This window comes from Carcharhinus amblyrhynchos, chromosome 32, assembly GCF_965287045.1.
Source record: "Carcharhinus amblyrhynchos chromosome 32, sCarAmb.v2.hapA, whole genome shotgun sequence".
Taxonomy (NCBI): Eukaryota; Metazoa; Chordata; class Chondrichthyes; order Carcharhiniformes; family Carcharhinidae; genus Carcharhinus; species Carcharhinus amblyrhynchos.
The window spans coordinates 13,050,679-13,070,484 of NC_137355.1; the positions used below are offsets into that span (position 1 = coordinate 13,050,679).

Genomic DNA, 19,806 nt, shown 5'->3' on the forward strand with positions numbered 1-19,806 from the left:
TTCCAACAGCTGCCATGGTGGGATTTGAACTTACGTCTCCAGAACATTCACCTGTGAGTCCAGTGACATTACTGTTACACCACCACCTAAAATTGTAAAGTTTTTTAAAGTTTATTTATTAGTGTCACAAGTAGGCTTTCATTAACACTGCAATGAAGTTCCTGTGAAAATCCCCTAGTCGCCACACTCCGGTGCCTGTTTGGGTACCCTGAGGGAAAATTTAGCACAGCCAATGTCCCACGCCTTTCAGATTGTGGGAGTTCTGGCCACTATTTTTATTATATGGATAGTAAATCTTGAATATTGAGTAGCACAGAACACAGAAACCATTTCAAGGTGTAAGTTCAAGTCACAGCCTTGCCCACATTTGCGATATGGTGCAGCACAGTGGTATTGCTGCCTCACAGCGCTGGGGACCTGGGTTCAATTCCCGCTTGGTATACTATCTGTGTGGAGTTTGTACATTCTGCCTGTGTTTGTGTGGGTTTCCTCCAAATGCTCCAGTTTACTCTCGCCTCTGAAAGACGCACTGCTTAGGTGCATTGGCCATGCTAAATTCTCCCTCAGTGTACCCGAACAGGCGCTGGAGTGTGGTGACTAGGACATTTGCACAGTAACGTCATTGCAGTGTTAATGTAAACCTAACTTAAACTGCACCCTAGAAATATCCAACTTTGGTCTTTGATGTTGTTTTCTCCCCTCTTTTGTTCTTTTCATTCATGAGTGTCACTGGCTGGGTCAGTGTTTATTAATCATAGAATCCCTACAGTACAGAAGGAGGCCATTTGGCCCATTGAGTCTGCACCGACAACAATCCCAACCAGGCCCTATCCCTGTAATTCCACATATTTACCCTGCTAATGTCCTGATACCAAAGATCAATTTAGCACAGCCAATCAACCTAACCAGCATATCTTTGGAGTGTGGGAGGAACCTGCAGCACCAGGAAGAATCCCAGGCACACACAAGGGGAAAAATGAATTACCATTGAGAAGTTGATGGTGAGCTGCCTTGTTGAACCACTGCATGCCCTGTGATGTACCAGGGTTTCATTCCTTGCAATGGGCTCTGTTGGTACAACTGAGTAGCTTGCTTGGCCATTTCAGGGGCTGTAGCACAGAGTCAACCACATTGCTGTGGCTCTGGAGTCACATGTAGGCCCAGACTGGGTAAGGGTGGCAGATTTCCTTCTCTGAAGGACACTAGTGAACCAGATGGGGTTTTCTTATTCATTCATGGGACACAGACATCACTGGCTGGGCCAGCATTCATTGCCCATCCTTACTTGCCCTTGGAGGGCTGTTGAGAATCACCCACATTGCTGTGGTTCTGGAGTCACATGTCAGCCTGACCAAGTCAGACAGATTTCCTTCCCTAAAGGACATTGGTGAACCAGATGGGTTTTTCCGACAATGGTCATCGGTAGATACTTAATTCCAGAATTTTTTTTTATTGATTTCAAATTCCACCAGCTGAGGCAGCGCGATTTAGAACACAGAACAGTACAGCACAGTACAGGCCCTTCGGCCCTTGATGTTGTGCTGAGCTATGTCCAAACCCAAGATCAAGCCATCCCACTCTCTACAATGATTGCATAGTCAATCATTAAGACTTTTGAACGCCAGGTTTTTTATTAATTAATTGAATTTTATTCCAACAAGCTGCCATTGTGCGACTTGAACGTTTGAGCAATAGCCTGTCCAGTGATTATACCGCTACTGACAGCTTGGTCAATCCAACATGAGCTCAAATACAGCAGTAATCAGACGACAGAAGAAACGCAATTTTAAGAGTTCCGTCAGGTCAGATAGTGGCTGCTTTCAAACCAAAACTTCCATTAAATTTTCCTTTATTTTTCATTAATATTGTAACTATACATCGAGTTCATCTATCTCCTTTGGAATATTTCTGATATTTATTTGGTGCCTATTACATACACATAGTTATCAGGCAAAGCCTTCAAGTGCAACGTCATATATCTCATATAATCACTTTGGTTCAGTTAAAAGGCAATCATTCGGTAGGGTTTTTCTTTTCGCTTCAGTCTTCCCTCCCCAAGGGCTGGGGGATAAAAGCACAAACCAATCCCACGCACAACTGTGCCCAGCCGATTGCTTTGTGCAATTGTTCAATTGTGCTTCCCACAGGCGTTCTTTCATTCAGTTAGGTTGGTAGGCAGCAAAGCACTATTTCTTTTGTCAGTAGCTGAGTTGCTTCACACGACGGATCAGTCATTTGCAGAAACGTACACACGATTTAAAAATATTCCGTCAAAAGCAAACAGATTGAACGGTTTGCCACATGGGGGTAACCCCCCCACCCCACCCTGATGCAATGAGTGGGGAGAACAAAAATGTGTAGTCCCTCCCCCCTTACTGACTGGGGTTCAGATATAATCAGTGATTCCCGGGGTTCGCCCGCAGGAGAGCACAGTGGTTAACAATGCTGCCGCACAGCTTTAGGAAGCTGGATTCGATTCCAGCCTCGGGTGACTGTGTGGCGTTTGCACGTTCTCACCGTGTCTGTGTGAGTTCCCTCCGGTTTCCACCTGCAGTCCACAGATGTGTGGGAGTGGTGAACTGGCCGTGCTAAATTGCCCCTTAACGTTCAAAGATGTAAAGGTTAGGTGGATTGGCTATGCTAAATTAGCCCTTAAAAAGGTGTGTGGGTTAGGTGGATTGACCATGTTGAGTTGTACCTTAGTGTCCAAAGATGTGCAGGTTAGGTGGATTGGCCACAGGAAATGTGTACAGGGATAGGACAGGGTGATGGGCCTGGGTAAGTTACCCTGTCAAAGAACTGTTGCAGACTCAATGGGCTGAATGGCCTCTTCTACTCTGTAGGGATTCTATGATTCTGAAGTGAAAGAGACCTGCTAAATTGCCCCTAAGTGTCCAAAGATGTGCAGGTTAGATGGATTGGCCATGCTAAATTGCCTCCTTTGTGTTAAAAGATACATAGGTTAGGCGGATTAGCCATGGTAAATGCGTGGGTTTATGGAGGTAGGGGAGGGGCTAGGTAGGACTCTCTTTCAGGGAGTTAGCGCAGACTTGATGGGCCGAATAACCTCTTTCTGTACTGTAGGAATTTTATGTAATACTAGATCTAAAATGCCCAGTTTCCTAGTTGGTTCCTCAACATATTGTTCTATGTTCTTAACCACAGTGAGCCTGCCTTGAATCCCTATGGAAAATCTCAAATGTCTGGACTTTCACACACACAGAAATCAAGAAGAAGAAAGCCTCATTTACTTTGCTCTAAAGGACACACATGAAGGTTTCCAATAAACTGACATACAGGCATCTGCAAAAGGTTTACTGTGTTCCTTTTACCATAACTTAAATTGTCTCAAATAGTCATTGGGTAGCACAGAACTTAAGAATTGCTGGAAAAATAGACATGCTGTCAAAGTTTTTCATCATGCACTCAACAGGTCAGCTTTGTAAGAATACCAAGTTGTAAGGGGGGAGAGGTGGGGGGACCAGCAATTCATTCTTTAAATTCAAATCATTCCCCCGTTACAGCTTGCAAGACCAAATGCTCAGATAAGACTTCCCCTTTTCCAGCAATAAACTGTCTGTAAAATAAAAGCAAAATACTGCGGAGACAGGAAGTTCGCGATGAAGCCTGAAAATGCTGGAAAACTCAGCAGGTTTGGCAACACCTGAGGAGAGAGAACTAGACGGCATGATCTTACCGGCCATTCACGCCACGCTTCCACTGCAGCAAAGTTGAGAATTTGGCGCCTAGCCAAATCTCCGTTCACTGCAGCAGGATGAGAAAATCCCACCAGCTTGAACAACTGCAACATTCCTGGCAGGATTCTCCGATCTCATCAGAGGCTCTCCTCACGTTCCGACCAGAACTCCACTCACTTTCAGCGGCATCGGAGAATCCCAGCCACGAATGATTTTTGGAGATTGGCAACGTTTCAAGTCTGTATGAGAGTTCAGAAGAAGGGGTGGCATGGTGCCATAGTGGTCAGCTCTACTGCCTTATAGTGCCAAGGCTCGAATCTGGCCTTGGGTCACTGTCTGTGTGGAGTTTGCACATTCTCCTCGTGTATGCATGGGTTTCCTCCAGGGGCTCCGGTTTCCTCCCACAATCCAAAGATGTTGGGTTAGGTTGATTGGCTATGCTAAATTGCCCCTCAGTATGAGGGGGAATAGCAGGATAAATATTTGGCGTTACAGCAATAGGGTCTGGGTGGGATTACGGTCGGTACAGACTTGATGGGGCGGAATGGTCTCCTCCTGTACTGTAGGGATTCTATGAAGTGTCAGACAGACTCGAGCCAGACCGGGATTTTCCTGCCCTTCCCGCAGACACGATCTTCCAGACCCCCCAAAGCTAGCTGCAGGCGGTGGGCTCCCTGGCACTGCGGGGCTTTGGTGGGAAAGGAAGATCCCTCTGCCTTCACTGCCAGAAAAAGGAAGAAAAATTCTTGGCCTCTGCATCTTGCCCCTCAGATGCTGCCAGGCTTGTTGGGTTTTTCCAGCATTTTACAATATGCATTATAAAGTATTCTGAGACTGAGGAATGTGAGAAATAGATTTCGAAGCGTTTTCTGTCTCACAGTCAAACATGTTTCAGATGAGACATCAAATCAATGCAAAGTCCAGCCCCCCTCAGGTGGATGTAAAAATCCCTCCACACTACTGGGAGAGGAGTAGGTTAGTCTTCCCAGTGTCCTGGACAAGAATTATCACTCATTCAGCATTACAAAAACAGATATTCAAATGAAGCTCAAACCCAATCGGCATGGTGGCACAGCGATTAGCACTGCTTCCTCGCAGCACCAGGGACCCAGGTTTGATTCCCAGCTTGGGTCATTATCTATGCAGAGTCTGCACATTCTCCCCATGTCTGCATGGGTTTCCTCCGGGTGCTCCGGTTTCCTCCCACAGTCTGAAAGACGTGCGAGTAGGGTGCACTGATCATACCAAAACTCTCCCTCAGTGTACCCCGAACAGGCGCCGGAGCGTGGCAACTAGGTGATTTTCACCGTAACTTCATTGCAGTGTTAATGTAAGCCTACTTGTGACACTGATAAACTTTAATCGGGCTAGTGGCCTGCTAAAACCTCAATTTTGAATTCAACGGGCAGGATTCTCCAATCTCATAAAACATAGAACAGCGCAGGCCCTTCAGCCCTCGATGTTGTGCCGAGCTTTGTCTGAAACCAAGATCAAGCTATCCCACTCCCTATCGTTCTGGTGTGCTCCATGTGCCTATCCAATAACCGCTTGGAAGTTCCTAAAGCGTCCGACTCCACTGTCACAGCGAGCAGTCTATTCCACACCCCAACCACTCTGAGTAAAGAATCTACCTTGGACATCCCTCCTATATCTCCCACCATGAATCTTATAATTATCTCTATGGCTCAGCCACCGCTGCCAGGCAAAACGGAGAATTTGGCAATCAGCCAGAACTCCACATTGCAGCAGGACTGGAGAATCTCAGCCACAGGCGAGGTCAGAGCGTACAATTTTAGATATTAACCTCTCGCCCTCTTTTGCTTCCTTTCTCTGATTTTACTTCCTCTTGAGTCTCTTATTTCCTCCCCTTAACTTTACGACGGCAACTATTCAGGATCCTGCCATTTGCACCTCTTCTAGGAACATTCTTTGTTGTTTTTTTAAAACTTGTCCCGTTACTGTTCCCTTTGGCCTGATACCATGAAGCCCTTGGTTCATTTAATCTCTCCTGCCCTCCCCTCTAGTGCAGGCTTTTCCATCCGTTGTTTTCTCCCCATCTACAATTTCCACTGGCTCGGAAATCTCTCACATTCCTCGGTTCTGACAAAAGGGTCACAGACCTGAAACAGTGGACGGATCTTAACAGCCAACGTTCATGTGGCGGAGGAAGGGGCAGGGCTGAAAAATGCTGCATTTGACTTTGGCGAGGCTGGAAAAATATCACTGATGGGAGGGGCTGGAAAATCCCACCCATTAACTCTGATTCTCTCCCCACAGGTGTGGCCAGACCTGCTGAGAATTTACAACACGTTTTGCTTTTATTAAACAGACAGTCTGATGGTTATCACTTTGGTGCAAGTAATGGCTGCTCAGTTTCGACATGCTAATAGTAAACTTCAGCAACATATAACTGGCTTGTAAGGCACTTTGGAAGATCCAAGGTCACTCATGGTGCTTTATATGGGCAGCACGGTGGCACAGTGGTTAGCACTGCTGTCTCAGCGCTGGGGATCTGGGTTCGATTCCGGTCTTGGGTGGCTTATCTGTGCAGAGTCTGCACATTCTGCCTGGGTTTCCTCCGGGTGGTCCAATTTCCTCCCAGAGTGCAAAGATGTGCAGGTTAGGTGGATTGGCCATGCTAAATTGCCCCTTAATGTCCAGAGATGTTCAGGTTAGGTGGACTGACTGTGCTATATTGCCCCTTAATATCCAAAAGATGTGCAGGTGTTACAGGGCAGGAATGCGGGCCTGAGTAAGATACTCTTTAAAGCAAAGTAAAAATAAAGTTTACAGTCACAATCAGTCACAAGTAAGGCTTACATTAACACTGCAATGAAGTTACTGTGAAATTCCCTTCGTCGTCACACTCTGCTGCCTGTTTGGGTCAATGCACCTAACCAGCACATCTTTCAGACTGTGGGAGAGTCAGTGCAGTTAAAGGGGCCGAACAGCCTCCTTCCGCACTGTCAGGATTTGATGGATAAATGCAATTGCTTTCACTCCGTTCCTTTTAATTCAAAGTTGCTTGTAATATTAGAAACTTCAGTATTTTTAAAACACTAAACGTGTTCAGGTCATCAGGAATACACTGCGAACAAACAGGGTTAAAAAGCAGCGCAAACGTAAAACGTTCTGAACCTAAAGTGGCCCAACTCAAAACTTTTGTCTTGATGTGTAATCAGTCGGAAACATACTGGCCAGAGCTTTCCGACCATTCACGCCAGCGGGATTTTCCCATTGGAAATCTGGCTGGGCGCCGTCTTCGCTGGAGTGGGGAGCATGGCGTGAACGGGCGGTAAGATCGCACCCTTTGGGACAGGTTTCACGGCCCTTCCTGCCAGTGGGATCGTCCAGTTCTGCTGAAGGCAACACACACCCCTCCCCAAACACCACTCCCAACCAAAAATGAGGGGGGGTCCCCCAGCAGAGAGGTCGAACCACACAAAAAGCTGTAGACATCAGTGGGATTGGAAGGTCCCACCAACGATGATCAACCCAGAGGTGGTGGTGATGGGGTGGGGTGGGGGGTGGTGGAAGGAGTGGACGTGTAAAATGCCCCCCATTGGTTTTGAAATGGATAAGCAGATTTTAACCCTGACCATGCAATGATATCAATTATAAGACTGAGGAGTTACGTTTCACCGAACTCTGTCTCTGACCTACTGGGGAAATGCAAAGACGTTGGACGGAATTTTGCCATCCCGCCCGCCACAGGAATCGTAGCGGAATTCTGGAATGCGCTGCCTGGGAGGGTGGCGGAGGCGGGATGCCTCACATCCTTTAAAAAAATACCTGGATGAGTGCTTGGCACGCCAAGGCTATGGGCCAAGTACTGGCAAGTGGGATTGGGTGGGCAGGTCAGGGCCGTCGGTGCAGACTCGACGGGCCAAAGGGCCTCTTTGGCACTGTAGGATTCTGTGACGCGGACTGCTGGCCCCGGGCGGGATTCTCCAGTCTTGGGGCAGGCGCAGCCAGAAAATCCCGCCCACAGATTCCACCCCCCACTTGCCCCACAAACTGACCTCGTCAATTCCAGGTCAGTTTCAGAAAGCAGCCATCACCGTGTCCCTGGGATGATTTTCCTTTGTAAGAAGTCTTAGAACACCAGGTTAATAAACCTGATGGACTTTAACCTGGTGTCGAGACTTCTTACTGTGTTTACCCCAGTCCAACGCTGGCATCTCCACATCACGATTTTCCTTTGGCAGACTGCTATAAAAAATTGGCATAATATTTTTGAAATATAAAAAACCCCATCAAATTTGAGGCAGGTTTTTGAGCAGGGAACACGGTGCAGGTAGGTCAAACCACCCTCTGCAGGGGTTTCTTCCCAAATAGATTACACTGCGTCCATTGAGAGGTAGAATCCGGGAGGTTAAACGGCTTTGGTGGGTTGCCTGGCTTCAGGCTTGAACTTGGAAGTGTTCATATGGTAAGTGCTTCACTTACATTTGTCCTGTGAATCAAAGTGATGTGTCCTTTGGAATAAAAATGTAGGTAACTGGTGCCAAGATCCATAATTCAAGATACGTAGAAAAGGAGATTATACAAAGCAATTCAAAATACTCAGTAATACAGTTTTTTTTTAAAAAAGTCATCAGGAACGCATTAAAAATAGTCTAAAAACATGCAGTCAGCTACCCAGGCTCCACGTTCTAGATTCCCTCCCCCCTTTCCTAAACTCCCCCGGTCCTCCTTTAAGGCGATGTGTCACATATCACTCCAAGATACGACAAATCGTTTTCCTGACTTCTGTTAAACGACTATTTATAAGTTTATTCACTCTCTCTCTCTCTCCCTGGTGTTTTGGGAAGCTATTCTGACTTTTAGCTTGTCTGTTTGTGTATCAAGAGAACTGCGGCATCCAGCCAAGGGATTAATTTCCAGCATCACTTGAGCATCCGTATTTTCTGTGCTAAACCTGTGGTAAGGGTTTTGTTTAAGGCAAGATCTTTGGTTGGAATGTTTCATATATTTGTCAAGAGTTATACAATATCATGTTTTTTTTCTTATCTGTAACTGGTAAAAGCTATTGCTAATTTTCTTACTATACATGTTAACTGTATTCTTAAATAAACTTTGTTTGATAAAAGCTCCCTAGTGGGTCATTTGAATCATACCTGAAGTGAAACATCTCACACTTACCAAATTCAAATTGCAAAACTTGTGATCCAGGTGGACTCCGTATATCTTGGAGTTTCTGACCTGAATTAAAACTAAAAGGAAATCAAGAAAATGTGGATGATGTAGAGGTTCTGCTGAGATCTTACTGAAAGGCAGAGTGGGTTTAAGGCCTCGTGACTTACTCCTGCTCCTAAATCCTTATAAAGCAATCCTTCTGCTAATAAGGCGTACCTAGTTCATACCATGATTGCTGGTTATAACAGAACCTTTTTCTCAGATGCCTGTACCACCTCGCTGGCAATATTCTGGGGCCTGGGGTTAATGTAAAAGCTTATTTTGCAGTTGTCGGCTCATGTCCCTCAGCGCTGCAGGCTGATGCGTTGGTTAAGACTGAACTCCCGTTAACTCCCGATGGAAGCTACCAAACATCTCAGCTGCCGTACGATCAAGTTCTACGCGCACCAGATGTTTGTTCAGGATGTGCAGTGTTGTGCAACTCAAAACTTGTAGATCATGATCTATAAACGAAAAAATAAAAACAGACACAAATTCACAAGAAATCTCAGACTTTACTGGCCGTCAGCCCAAGCCTCAGTAGGCACGGTCGATGCGATCTTCTGTAAAGACTTCTGCATTGTTCAACAATCCACCTCAATCGGATATTTCACTGTTTCAGCCTCAGAAACAACCACAGAATCCCTACAGTGCAGAAGGTGGTCATTCAGCCCATCAAGACTGCACCGACCACAATCCCACCCAGGCCAAATCCCTGTATCCATGTATTTATCCTGCTAATTCCCCTGATATGAATTTAGCATGGCCAATCCACCTAAATGCACATTTTTGTACACTTGGGGCAACTTAGCATGGCCCATCCATCTAGCCTGTACATCTTTGGACACTAAGAGGCAATTTAGCAAGGCCAATTCACCTAACCTGCACATCTCTGGGCTATGGGAGGAAACTGGAGCACTCGGAGGAAACCCACGCAGACACAGTCACCCGAGGCCAGAATTGAACCCGGGTCCATGGCGATGTGAGGCAGCAGTGCTAAGCAAAGTGACACCTAATACAACACAGGCTAAAATAGTAATGCAAAGAATGTGCGAGTTTATGTAAATACCATGAAGTACGTGGATAGGATTCAACGATGGAGGGTTGGGTCAGGTCTGGGATGAGGTCACACTGCACTGGAGTATCAGCCTTCACTTTTAAAGATCAGCTAAGTGGAATGCGAACCCAGAATTTGCAACTCAGCCTACCCTTTCACCTCATGGTATAAACATGGCCTAGTGGTACTATCGCGAGAGTATTAATCCAGAAACACAGCTAATGTTCTGGGGATCTGGGTTCACATCTTGACATGGCAGACGGTGGAATTTGAATTCAATAAAAAAAATCTGGAATTAACAGTCTAATGACGACCATGAAACCATTGTCAATTGTTGTAAAAACCCATCTGGTTCACTAATATCCTTTAGGGAAAGAAATCTGCCGTCCTTGCCCAGTCTGGCCTACGTGTGACTCCAGAGCAATGTGGTTGACTCTCAACTGCCCTGAGGAATCTAAGGATGGGCAATAAATGCTGGTCCAGCCAGCGACACCCATGTCCCATGAACGAATAAAAAAAACCCCACTAGGCCGTCACCTCCCCAGCGATTTTTTTGGCAGGCGGGACAGAACATTCCGCAGATTTTCCAGTCCCACCGCCATGGGAATCATAGCAGGTGGGACATGGAGTGTGGAAAGGTCTGTTGACCTCGGTGGGATTTTCCAGCTTAGCGGCGAGCGCAGCTGGAAAATCCCAGTCATAGACTCTCATTTCCATCAACTCTGGGTTGGGAGATTGGGGCCAATGGGGGTCAGAGAGGATAGACTGAGTGCGGGATAGGAACAAACTCTCAGAGCTTTGGGGGCAAATGTAGGGGCCGGAGTTTGGGAGGCTGAAGGCCACTTCTAAGTCAAGGAGAAAAGACTGGAATTACTTACTGCGTGATCTTACAGTTCGTAGTGGCAACATATCGCCCTGTGTAGTGTATGTTGCATCTGATCACGTTGTTTGTGAAATCTGATTCTTGTATGAGATAGTTGGGGTTCACTTGAAGCTGTGACATAGGAACATAAGGAAGGCATGAAAGTAAACAATTCTAACAAATCCGAACTGTGTGCAGCGACAACACAGGAGAGTTCTGTACCTTCAATATGAATTTCCCAGGCTGGACGTCTGTGATATCAATCCACTGGCAATCAATATCTGCATTGTAGGTGTCATAGCAACCAGGACTCAACCCCTGGATAACAAAAAAGAAGTTTATTATCATCGCTCCGTGATATACTCCACCAAAGAACCTGCTGAGGTTTCAAAATGTGTAGCTGTATCGAATAATCAACAAGCCGTTCAGTCCATCAACCATATTCTGGCTCTTTAGAATCCCTACAGAACAGGAGGCCATTCAGCCCTGATTCTCTGGGAGCACATCTTACTCTGACTCAGCCCTATCACTGTAATGCAATGCTGCATATTTAGCATGGCCAATCCACCTAACCGGCACATCTCTGGACACTAAGGGACAATTTAGCATGGCCAATCCATCTAACCCGCACATCTCTGGACACCAAGGGACAATTCAGCATGGCCAATCCATCTAACCCGCACATCTCTGGACACTAAGGGACAATTTAGCATGGCCAATCCATCTAACCCGCACATCTCTGGACACCAAGGGACAATTCAGCATGGCCAATCCATCTAACCCGCACATCTCTGGACACTAAGGGACAATTTAGCATGGCCAATCCATCTAACCCGCACATCTCTGGACACTAAGGGACAATTTAGCATGGCTAATCCATCTAATCTACACATCTTTGGAGTGCAGGAGGAAACCGGAGCAAATCCATGCAGACACGGGAAGAATGTGCAAACTCCACACAGACAGTCGTCCAAGGCCAGAATCGAACCCAGGTCCCTGGCGCTGTGAGGCAGCAGTGCTAAGCACTGTGCCACTCCTTGGAAAAAGCTATCCAATTATCCCAAGGCCTCTGATCTTACCCCCCCCGACCCAATTCCTGCAATCTTTTCTCTCCCTCTTGCAGACTGATATCGGTCTGTCTTTCCGGAGTGAGTCTGCTTCCAGCCTCCTTGCAGCCCAGATGGATCAAATAAAAATAGTCCTCCTCATCCCCCGCCCCACTCTCCAACTATCTCAAGCATGCATCCTCCAATTACCGGCGTTCCAGCCATCGGGAACAATCTCTCCCTTCCGCTCTTTCACCCTTGCAATTCTGTATAACGAGGGAGCTCAGCACATAACGCAGCACAAAAGGGGCTGAAAGGCAGCGGATTCATTACCAGTGACTCCCTGCAGGGCCACTTGTCAGCTTGGGCCCAGTTATGACAGCGAAGTGATGGACAGATGTTGCCACCACAGGTGGGCGGGGTGGGGAGAAGAAACCGAGGAGAAAATGAATGAACCAGAGGGTCTGTTCTCTCGTGCAACACAGAGTGTTCAGTCAGACAGCAACAAGGGATGTGAAAGCATCCTTGATAACTCCCTGTAGGAAACAGTGTGCGACTCTGAGGTAGTCAGAAAAAACAGGCTAAGTAAACGCGGGAGGGCAATTGTGTACCACAGCGTGATAACTTCGGACCCGAGACTTCAGCCTTCACAGACTGAGAGCGAGAGCAAACTCTGACACTCGGTGAAATAGTTCGCAAAAGATTGCAATTGGAACTGTCCTTCCAGTCAAACGACATCTGGTTTTCTGTCTTACTGGAATGTGGGCCTCTGACAACAAGGGACAACAAGTCAAGTGCTGTTTACTTCTAGCTCAGTTTTGTACGAGCTGATTGCGGAAATGTAGATATACGGGTAGAAGTGGCCCCGCAATCCCTACACTGACACGCACAAGTAGTCTGTAACTAAGTTCAGTGCAAAGAAAATATGCGTTAGTCAGTGTTGCTGAATCTATCGGACAACAGAGACCAAAATCGAGGCTGCCACTCCAGCGTGGTATGAAAGGAGTGGGTGAATTTTAATAACAGAATTCCTGCAGTGCAGAAGGAAGCCATTCGGCCCATCAAGTCCGCACTGACCTTCTGACGGAGCACCTTACCCAAGCCCATCCCCTGCACATAACCCGTAACCCCACACATTCCATTCACTCCCCCCTTATCTACACATCTTGATGGATTGACCGTGCTAAATTGCCTCTTAGTGACAGGGGGATTAGCTAGGGTAAATGCACGGGATTAGGTGGATAGGGTCTGGGTGGGATTGTGGTCAGTGCAGGCTGGATGGGCTGAACGGCCCCCTTCTGCACTGTAGGAATCTATGATTCTATGACACTATGGGCAATTTACCATGGTCAATCTACCTAATCTACAAGTCTTGGGACACTAAGGGGCATGGTGGCACAGTAGTTAATACTGCTGCTTCAGAGCGTCAGGGACTCGGGTTCAATTCTTGGCTTGGGTCACTGTCTGTGTGGCGGTCGCATGTTTTTCCCTGTGCCTGCGATGCTTTTCTCCGGGTGCTCCAGTTTTCTCCCACAGTCCGAAAGACTTGCTGGTTAGGTTTGATTTGATCTGATTTAGTTAGGTGCATTGGCCGTGCAAAATTCTCCCTCAGTGAAACTGAAAAGGTGCCGGAGTGTGGCAGCTAGGGGATTTTCACAGTAACTTCAGTGCAGTGTTAATGTAAGACTATTCGTGCCACTAATAAATAAACTTTAAAAACAAACTTTAATGTCCTTAAGGAAATCTGCCGTCCTTACTTGGTCTGGCCTACATGTGACTCCAGAGCCACAGGAACGAAGTTGATTCTCAACTGCCCTTAAGGGCAATTAGGGTCCAGGCAATAAATGTTGGCCAGCCAGCGAAGCCGTGTCCCAAGAATGAATGAGAAAAAAACCCGACTTTGATTCTTAGAAACCCTATAGAGCAGGAGGTGGCCAATTAGCCCATCATGTCTGCACCAACTACAATCCCAACCAGGCCCTATCCCCGTAACCCCACTTATTTACCCCGCTAATCCTTCTGGCCTACAAATCTTGAGATACTAAGGGGCAATCTACCATGGCCAATCCACCTACCATGTACACCTTTGGAGGAAATAGATGCAGACACAGGAAGAACATGCGAACTCCATGCAGACAGTGACCCGAGCCGGGAATCGAACCCAGGTCCCTGGCACTGAGAGGCAGCAGTGCTAACCACTGCGCCACAATACCACCCTAATCAAAGCGGAGAATGTGGGCATTAATAGTGGGTGGCCAAGGATAAAACTCAGCCCCTTATTCTTGTTACGTACTGAGGCAACACAAGAACAACTATTAGGGAAGTATACTTTGCTTGCTTTGCACATCCTTACCTGAGTGTGTGCTGTACAGGCGTATCGCTTCAGGTGGCCAAAGTCACACGTGGTGTCCTCCAAACAGAAACTAGCTTTGTGCCCCTCAGCGACCTTCCTCCCAGTAGCTGCATCCAGGAGGTCATAGTGACTGAATTCATCCATACTGTGATAATGCCTGCAAATGCAAAAAGCACTAAATTAATTTTGCGTCTCAGAGGGAAAAAAGACATCATTCTTTATTCAGCTGAAATGGCATTTAAAATTGCTCGAGTTCCGGGGGGGGGGGGGGGGGGGTGGCCAGGGCACGTTACACTCTCACTTCTGCTGCTTTACTCAACTACATCCCAGTTAATTGAAATGAAAGTCACTCTTGAATCGAATTTGTGGAGACTTAACGAGTCCTCAACGGAGATGGGCAGGCAACACAAAGCTGTCTGTAACTTGCTGCTAATTAGCTTAACAAGAGAGAGGCATACACCACTCGCAGTGCTGGTTATGTACTGCTGTCCCAAGGTAGGATCCAGAACATGTTTTTACAGTAAGGCAGAGGGAGCATCTAACTGCGCTCCACCTGGCCTCAGCATGCTTTAGTGCTACCACTGGATGTCAGGGGAGCAAAATGATCCATCATTATAATGAGCAGAACAATTTGAGCCAAAAACAGATAGACACAATGGTGGAAACTTTGGACTTATTTTAAAGAATCGAAATTAAAAATCAGCTTGTTGCTCATATCTTGACTGGGTGACCAACACCAAATGTTGAACCATTTCGAATTTGCCTCCAAATGCCCAAGGGGAGGGAGGACTTAATCACAGAATCCCTACAGTGCAGAAGGAGGCCATTTGGCCCATCGGGCCCGCACTGACAACAATCTCACCCAGGCCCTATCCCTGTAATCCCACATATTTATTCTGCTAATCCCCCTGACACTAAGGGTCAAGTTAGCATCGCCAATCCACCTAACCCACACATCTCTGCAGTGTGGGAGGAAACCAGAGCACCTGGAGGAATCCCACACTGACACGGGGAGAACATGCAAACTCCACACAGACACTCACCCGAATTTGGAACTGAATCCGGGTCCCCGGCACTGCGAGGCAGCAGTGCTAACCACTGGGCCACCGTGTTGCCCCTCTCCGAGTCCTTTCTAGGTCTCCTTTCTCTTACCTTAAGTCTCTGTTTATTGAACCCTCTAAGTAAGGAGATAAGTTCCTTCCTATCTAAGGTTTATTTATTAGTGTCAGAAGTAGGCTTACATTAACACCACAATGAAATTGCTACGAAAATCCCAACAGTTGCAACGCTCCAGCATTTGTTTGGGCACACAGAATTTAGCATGGATAATGCATCTAACCAGCGCGTCTTTCGGGCAATGGGAGGAAACCGGAGAACCCTGAGGAAACACACGCAGATACGGAGAGAACGTGCGGACTCCACGCATAAGCCAGGAATCGAACCCTGGTCCCTGACACTGTGAGGCAGCTATTCTAACCACTGTGTCACCCTGCGGGTCAGGTGGATTGGCCGTACTAAACTGTCCCTTAGTGTCGGGGGGACTAGCTACGCAAATAAATCTGTTGGACTTTAACTTTGTGTTGTGAGACTACTTACTGTGCCCACCCCAGCAACTCTCCATCATGGAGTTATGGGGATAGGCCCCGGTTGGGATTGTGGTCGGTGCAGATTTGATGGGCCGAATGGCCTCCTTCTGCACTGAACTGATTCTAGCTCTATTTGCTGCAGTTTATTCAGGTTCTTTTTTTTAAGAAGTGACTCTATTGTAAAGTAAGTAAACAGATTGAAGTGTTTTATTTGAAAAAGACTGTTGTATGAATTGATTAAGTTGTTGTAAGTCTTGTCGTGGGCCCCACCTTGGCTCCATCCAGTTGGTTGAGAGAATGCCGCCATTGGACGGAAATTTGGTATGGAAGGGCGGACACTCCAAGTGGAGCCCAGTGTAAGTATCGAGAGATGAGAACAGTGCCAAGAACAAGCGCAACTTAATGCATCATCTGGCCTCCAACACAGTGGGAAAAGATCCCAACAAGAGACTAACTACTCCGTGAATACAGCCTTTGCTCATTGTTCCTCAAGCTCTTTGAAGATCAGTGGTTAATGAATGCCAATTTGACAATGGAAGGAAAACATGCTTCATTCTCTGGCAGACACAAAGATCGCTGGGGGTGTGGAATGTAGTAGAACGCACTGTGCTTGCATGTCGCATTCCAAGGCAAGTTAGATAATGCGCCCTTGAAAGGGGGTGGGCGACTTGGCGACAGCTTCAGAGTTTGATCACAAGGCTGGAGCCATCGAGTCCACTTGTGGGTTGGATTATAACAAACACATGGAGGAGAGGGGTAGACGATGTTTGGCTTGGAAAGCAATCTCACTTGGCACGCAGCAGTGTCGAAAGGCCCAAAAGGGACCTTTCCTTCCACTTCAGCAACACGATGACTCATGAAAGGGACTCGATCGTGCACAAGATGTTTCCCTCAAGGAGGTTGACTCAGTACCAGTTCCCATATGAAGCTGGCAAGTGAACCGGAGTCTGGCTGCCAACATGTTCCGTCTCCTCATGATCTCATCATGAACTGTCGACATGATTTCACAAGTTGCACAGTTTTGAGGAGAACCGTTCAGGACAAAGGGGAAATCATGAAGGGTCTTGGGTGGAAGAGACAGAGAGAAAGGTTTATTGTTGGCAGAAGGATTGAGAACCAGAGGGAAGCGGTTTAAGGTGAATGGACTCAGAAATCAGTGGCGGCGTGAGGTTAAAACGCTTCATGGTTAGGATTTATAATGGCCCTGCCAAAGACTCAGAATCCCTACAGAGCAGAGCGAGGCCATTCGGACCATCGAATCTGCACCGACACTGCTTACAGAGCATCGTACCCAGACCCGATTCCCCCCCCACCACCGTAACCCTACATATTTACTCCGCTAATCCAGCACGAGACACTAAGGGGACAATTTAGCACAGCCAATCCAACTCACCCGCCCGTCTTTCGGACTGTGGGAGGAAACCGGAGCACCCGGAGGAAACTCACACAGACACGGGGAGAATGTGCAGACTCCACAAGGACGGTGACCCAAGCCGGGAATCGAACCCAGATCACTGGCATTGTGAGGCAGCAGTACTGACCACTGTGACGTCGGGTGTGTGATGGACAAAGACATTTTTTATTAATTCGCGGGACATGGGTGTCACTGGCTGGCCAGCATTTATTGCCCATCCCTAGTTGCCATACAGGTTTACAACATGGAAACAGGCCCTTCAGCTCAACATGTCCATGTCACCCTTTTATATACCACTAAGCCAGTATCAATTGCCAGTGTTTGGCCCATGTCCCTCTATACCCATCTTACCCATATAACCGTCAACCACATTGCTGTGGCTCTGGAGTCACATGTAGGCCAGACCAAGTAAAGAGGGCAGATTTCCTTCCCTAAAGGACACTAGTGAACTAGTTGGGTATTTCTGACAATCAACAATGATTTGATGGTCATCAGTAGACTCTTAATTCCAGTTTTTTTAAAAACTGAATTCAGTTCCACCATCTGCTGTGACAGGATTCGAACCCAGGTCCCCAGAACATTAGCTGGGTTTCTGGATTAATAATCAAGTGACAATACCACGAGGCCATTATCAAGGCTGTTAAATGTGTCGAATAAGTATCCAAAAAGAAAACATTTATAGGGCTATGGAGAAAAGGCTGGAGAGTGGGACTAGGTAAATGGAACTTGCAGAGAGCCAGCACCAACTCAATGGGCTGAATAGCCTTCCCCCTTGCTGCAACCATTCAATGGCTGGAAATCTTTGGCCCTTTTTGCCAGCGGGGTCTTCTGGACCCCAGTTGAATTGAATTGATTTATTATTGTCACATGTATTAGTGTACAGTGAAAAGTACTGTTTCATGCACGCTATACAGACAAAGCATACCGTCCATAGAGAAGCAAAGGAGAGGTTGCAGAATTAGTGTTACAGTCACAGATAGGGTGTAGAGAAAGGACGGCTAAATATAACGTCGGTCCATTCAAAAGTCTGATGGCAGTAGGGAAGAAGCTGCTCGTGAGTTGGTTGGTGCGTGATCTCAAGGCTTTCTTTTTCCCGATGGAAGAAGGTGGAAGAGACAATGGGCCGGGATGCATAGGGTCCTTGATTATCATAGATCATAGAATCCTACGGTGCAGAGGAGGCCATTCAGCCCATCAAGTCTGCACCAACCACAATCCCACCCAGGCCCTATCCCCATAACCCCATGCATTTCCCCTAGCTAATCCCCCTGAGACTAAGGGGCAATTTAGCATGGCCAATTCAGCTAACCTGCACATTTGTGGACAATAAGGGGCAATTTAGCATTGGCAATCCACCTAACTTGCATATCTTTGGTCACGAAGGGCAATTTAGCATGGCCAATCCAACTAACCTGTACATCTTTAGAATGTGGGATGACACCTATGCAGACACGGGGAGAATGCGCAAACTCCACACAGACAGTGACCCAAGCCGGAAATTGAACCCGGGTCCCTGGCGCTGTGAGGCAGCAGTGCTAACCACTGTGCTACCCTGCCGCCCAGCTGTGAACCAATCTCACAACAAACAGACAGCTATCCAAGGATTTAAAATTAACCCAAAAGAGGGCATAAACTGTAGCTCGGGGCAGCATTGCCACCTCTGAGTGACAGGGTTCAAGTCCCACTCTGGGGCTGAGGCACAAAAATCAAGGCCAGAATTCCAGCGCAGTCCTGAAGGAGCTCAACGCTGTCCGAGGTCACATCTCTTGAATTAATCCGAGGCTCCATCGGCTGGATTCTAAACATCTCGATGGTGAGTGGGGGAGTCATCCCTGGTTAACAATTATCCCTCAATCAACACAAAAATAAGAGAGATTACTTAATCATAATAATGTTGCTGTTTGTGGGAGATTGCCGAGTGCCAACTGGCTACACTTCAAAAAAAAAGTATTTCATTGGCTGTAAAACATTTTGAGGCATGAGTGGTGAAGGGGGTTACAGTATAAATTCCTCTTTCTGAAACTACTCATTCAAACTGTAAGAATGGAGGTGATTTGACCCGAATGGTAGATCCACGGGTGCTGCTGTTAACACATTCTGCTCTCTGACCTTGATGCCACTAACAGCATCTCCTTCAGTCCTTGATGCTGCCGTTCGCACTCTCTTTGTCGTGCGCCCAAAACATCCTTGTCAATCTTTCCTCGGCTGTCGCCGATCCCTGACCTGCTATTCTGCTCCACCTCCCCGCTTCTACTATATAGGATCATATCACAGAATACCTACAGTGCAGAAGGAGGCCATTCAGCCCATCAGGAGCCATGCTAAACTGCTACTTATTATGCAGACTAGGGGATGAGTGAGGCAGAATGCATGGGGTTTAGGGGGTAGCACGTGATTGGGCTTGGTTAAGAAGTCTCTGCAGACTCGATAGACTGAATGGCCTCCTTCTGCACTGTAGGAATTCTATTCTATACTAAGTTTACACTGACTTTCCCAACAGCATTGTACCCAGGCATACACACACATTTACCATGTCTAAATCACCTCACCTAAACATCTTTGGACATTAAGGGGCAATTTAGCACAACCAATCCACCTAACCTACACATTTT

At 47.0% G+C, this 19,806-nt stretch overlaps 1 protein-coding gene across 1 annotated transcript in view; it reads right to left on the reverse strand.

Annotated features, from left to right (window-relative positions):
• Positions 1-1,832: 1,832 nt before the first annotated feature.
• Positions 1,833-19,806, reverse strand: part of loxl1 (lysyl oxidase-like 1) — a 57,722-nt gene continuing 39,748 nt past the window's right edge. The window contains exons 4-7 of the mRNA XM_080216269.1: positions 14,195-14,351; positions 11,018-11,113; positions 10,812-10,927; positions 1,833-9,340 (exon numbers count right to left, since the gene is read on the reverse strand). Coding sequence (XP_080072395.1) covers positions 9,334-9,340; positions 10,812-10,927; positions 11,018-11,113; positions 14,195-14,351 — 376 coding nt within the window. The 3' untranslated portion in view covers positions 1,833-9,333. The remainder of the gene's footprint in view (positions 9,341-10,811; positions 10,928-11,017; positions 11,114-14,194; positions 14,352-19,806) is intronic.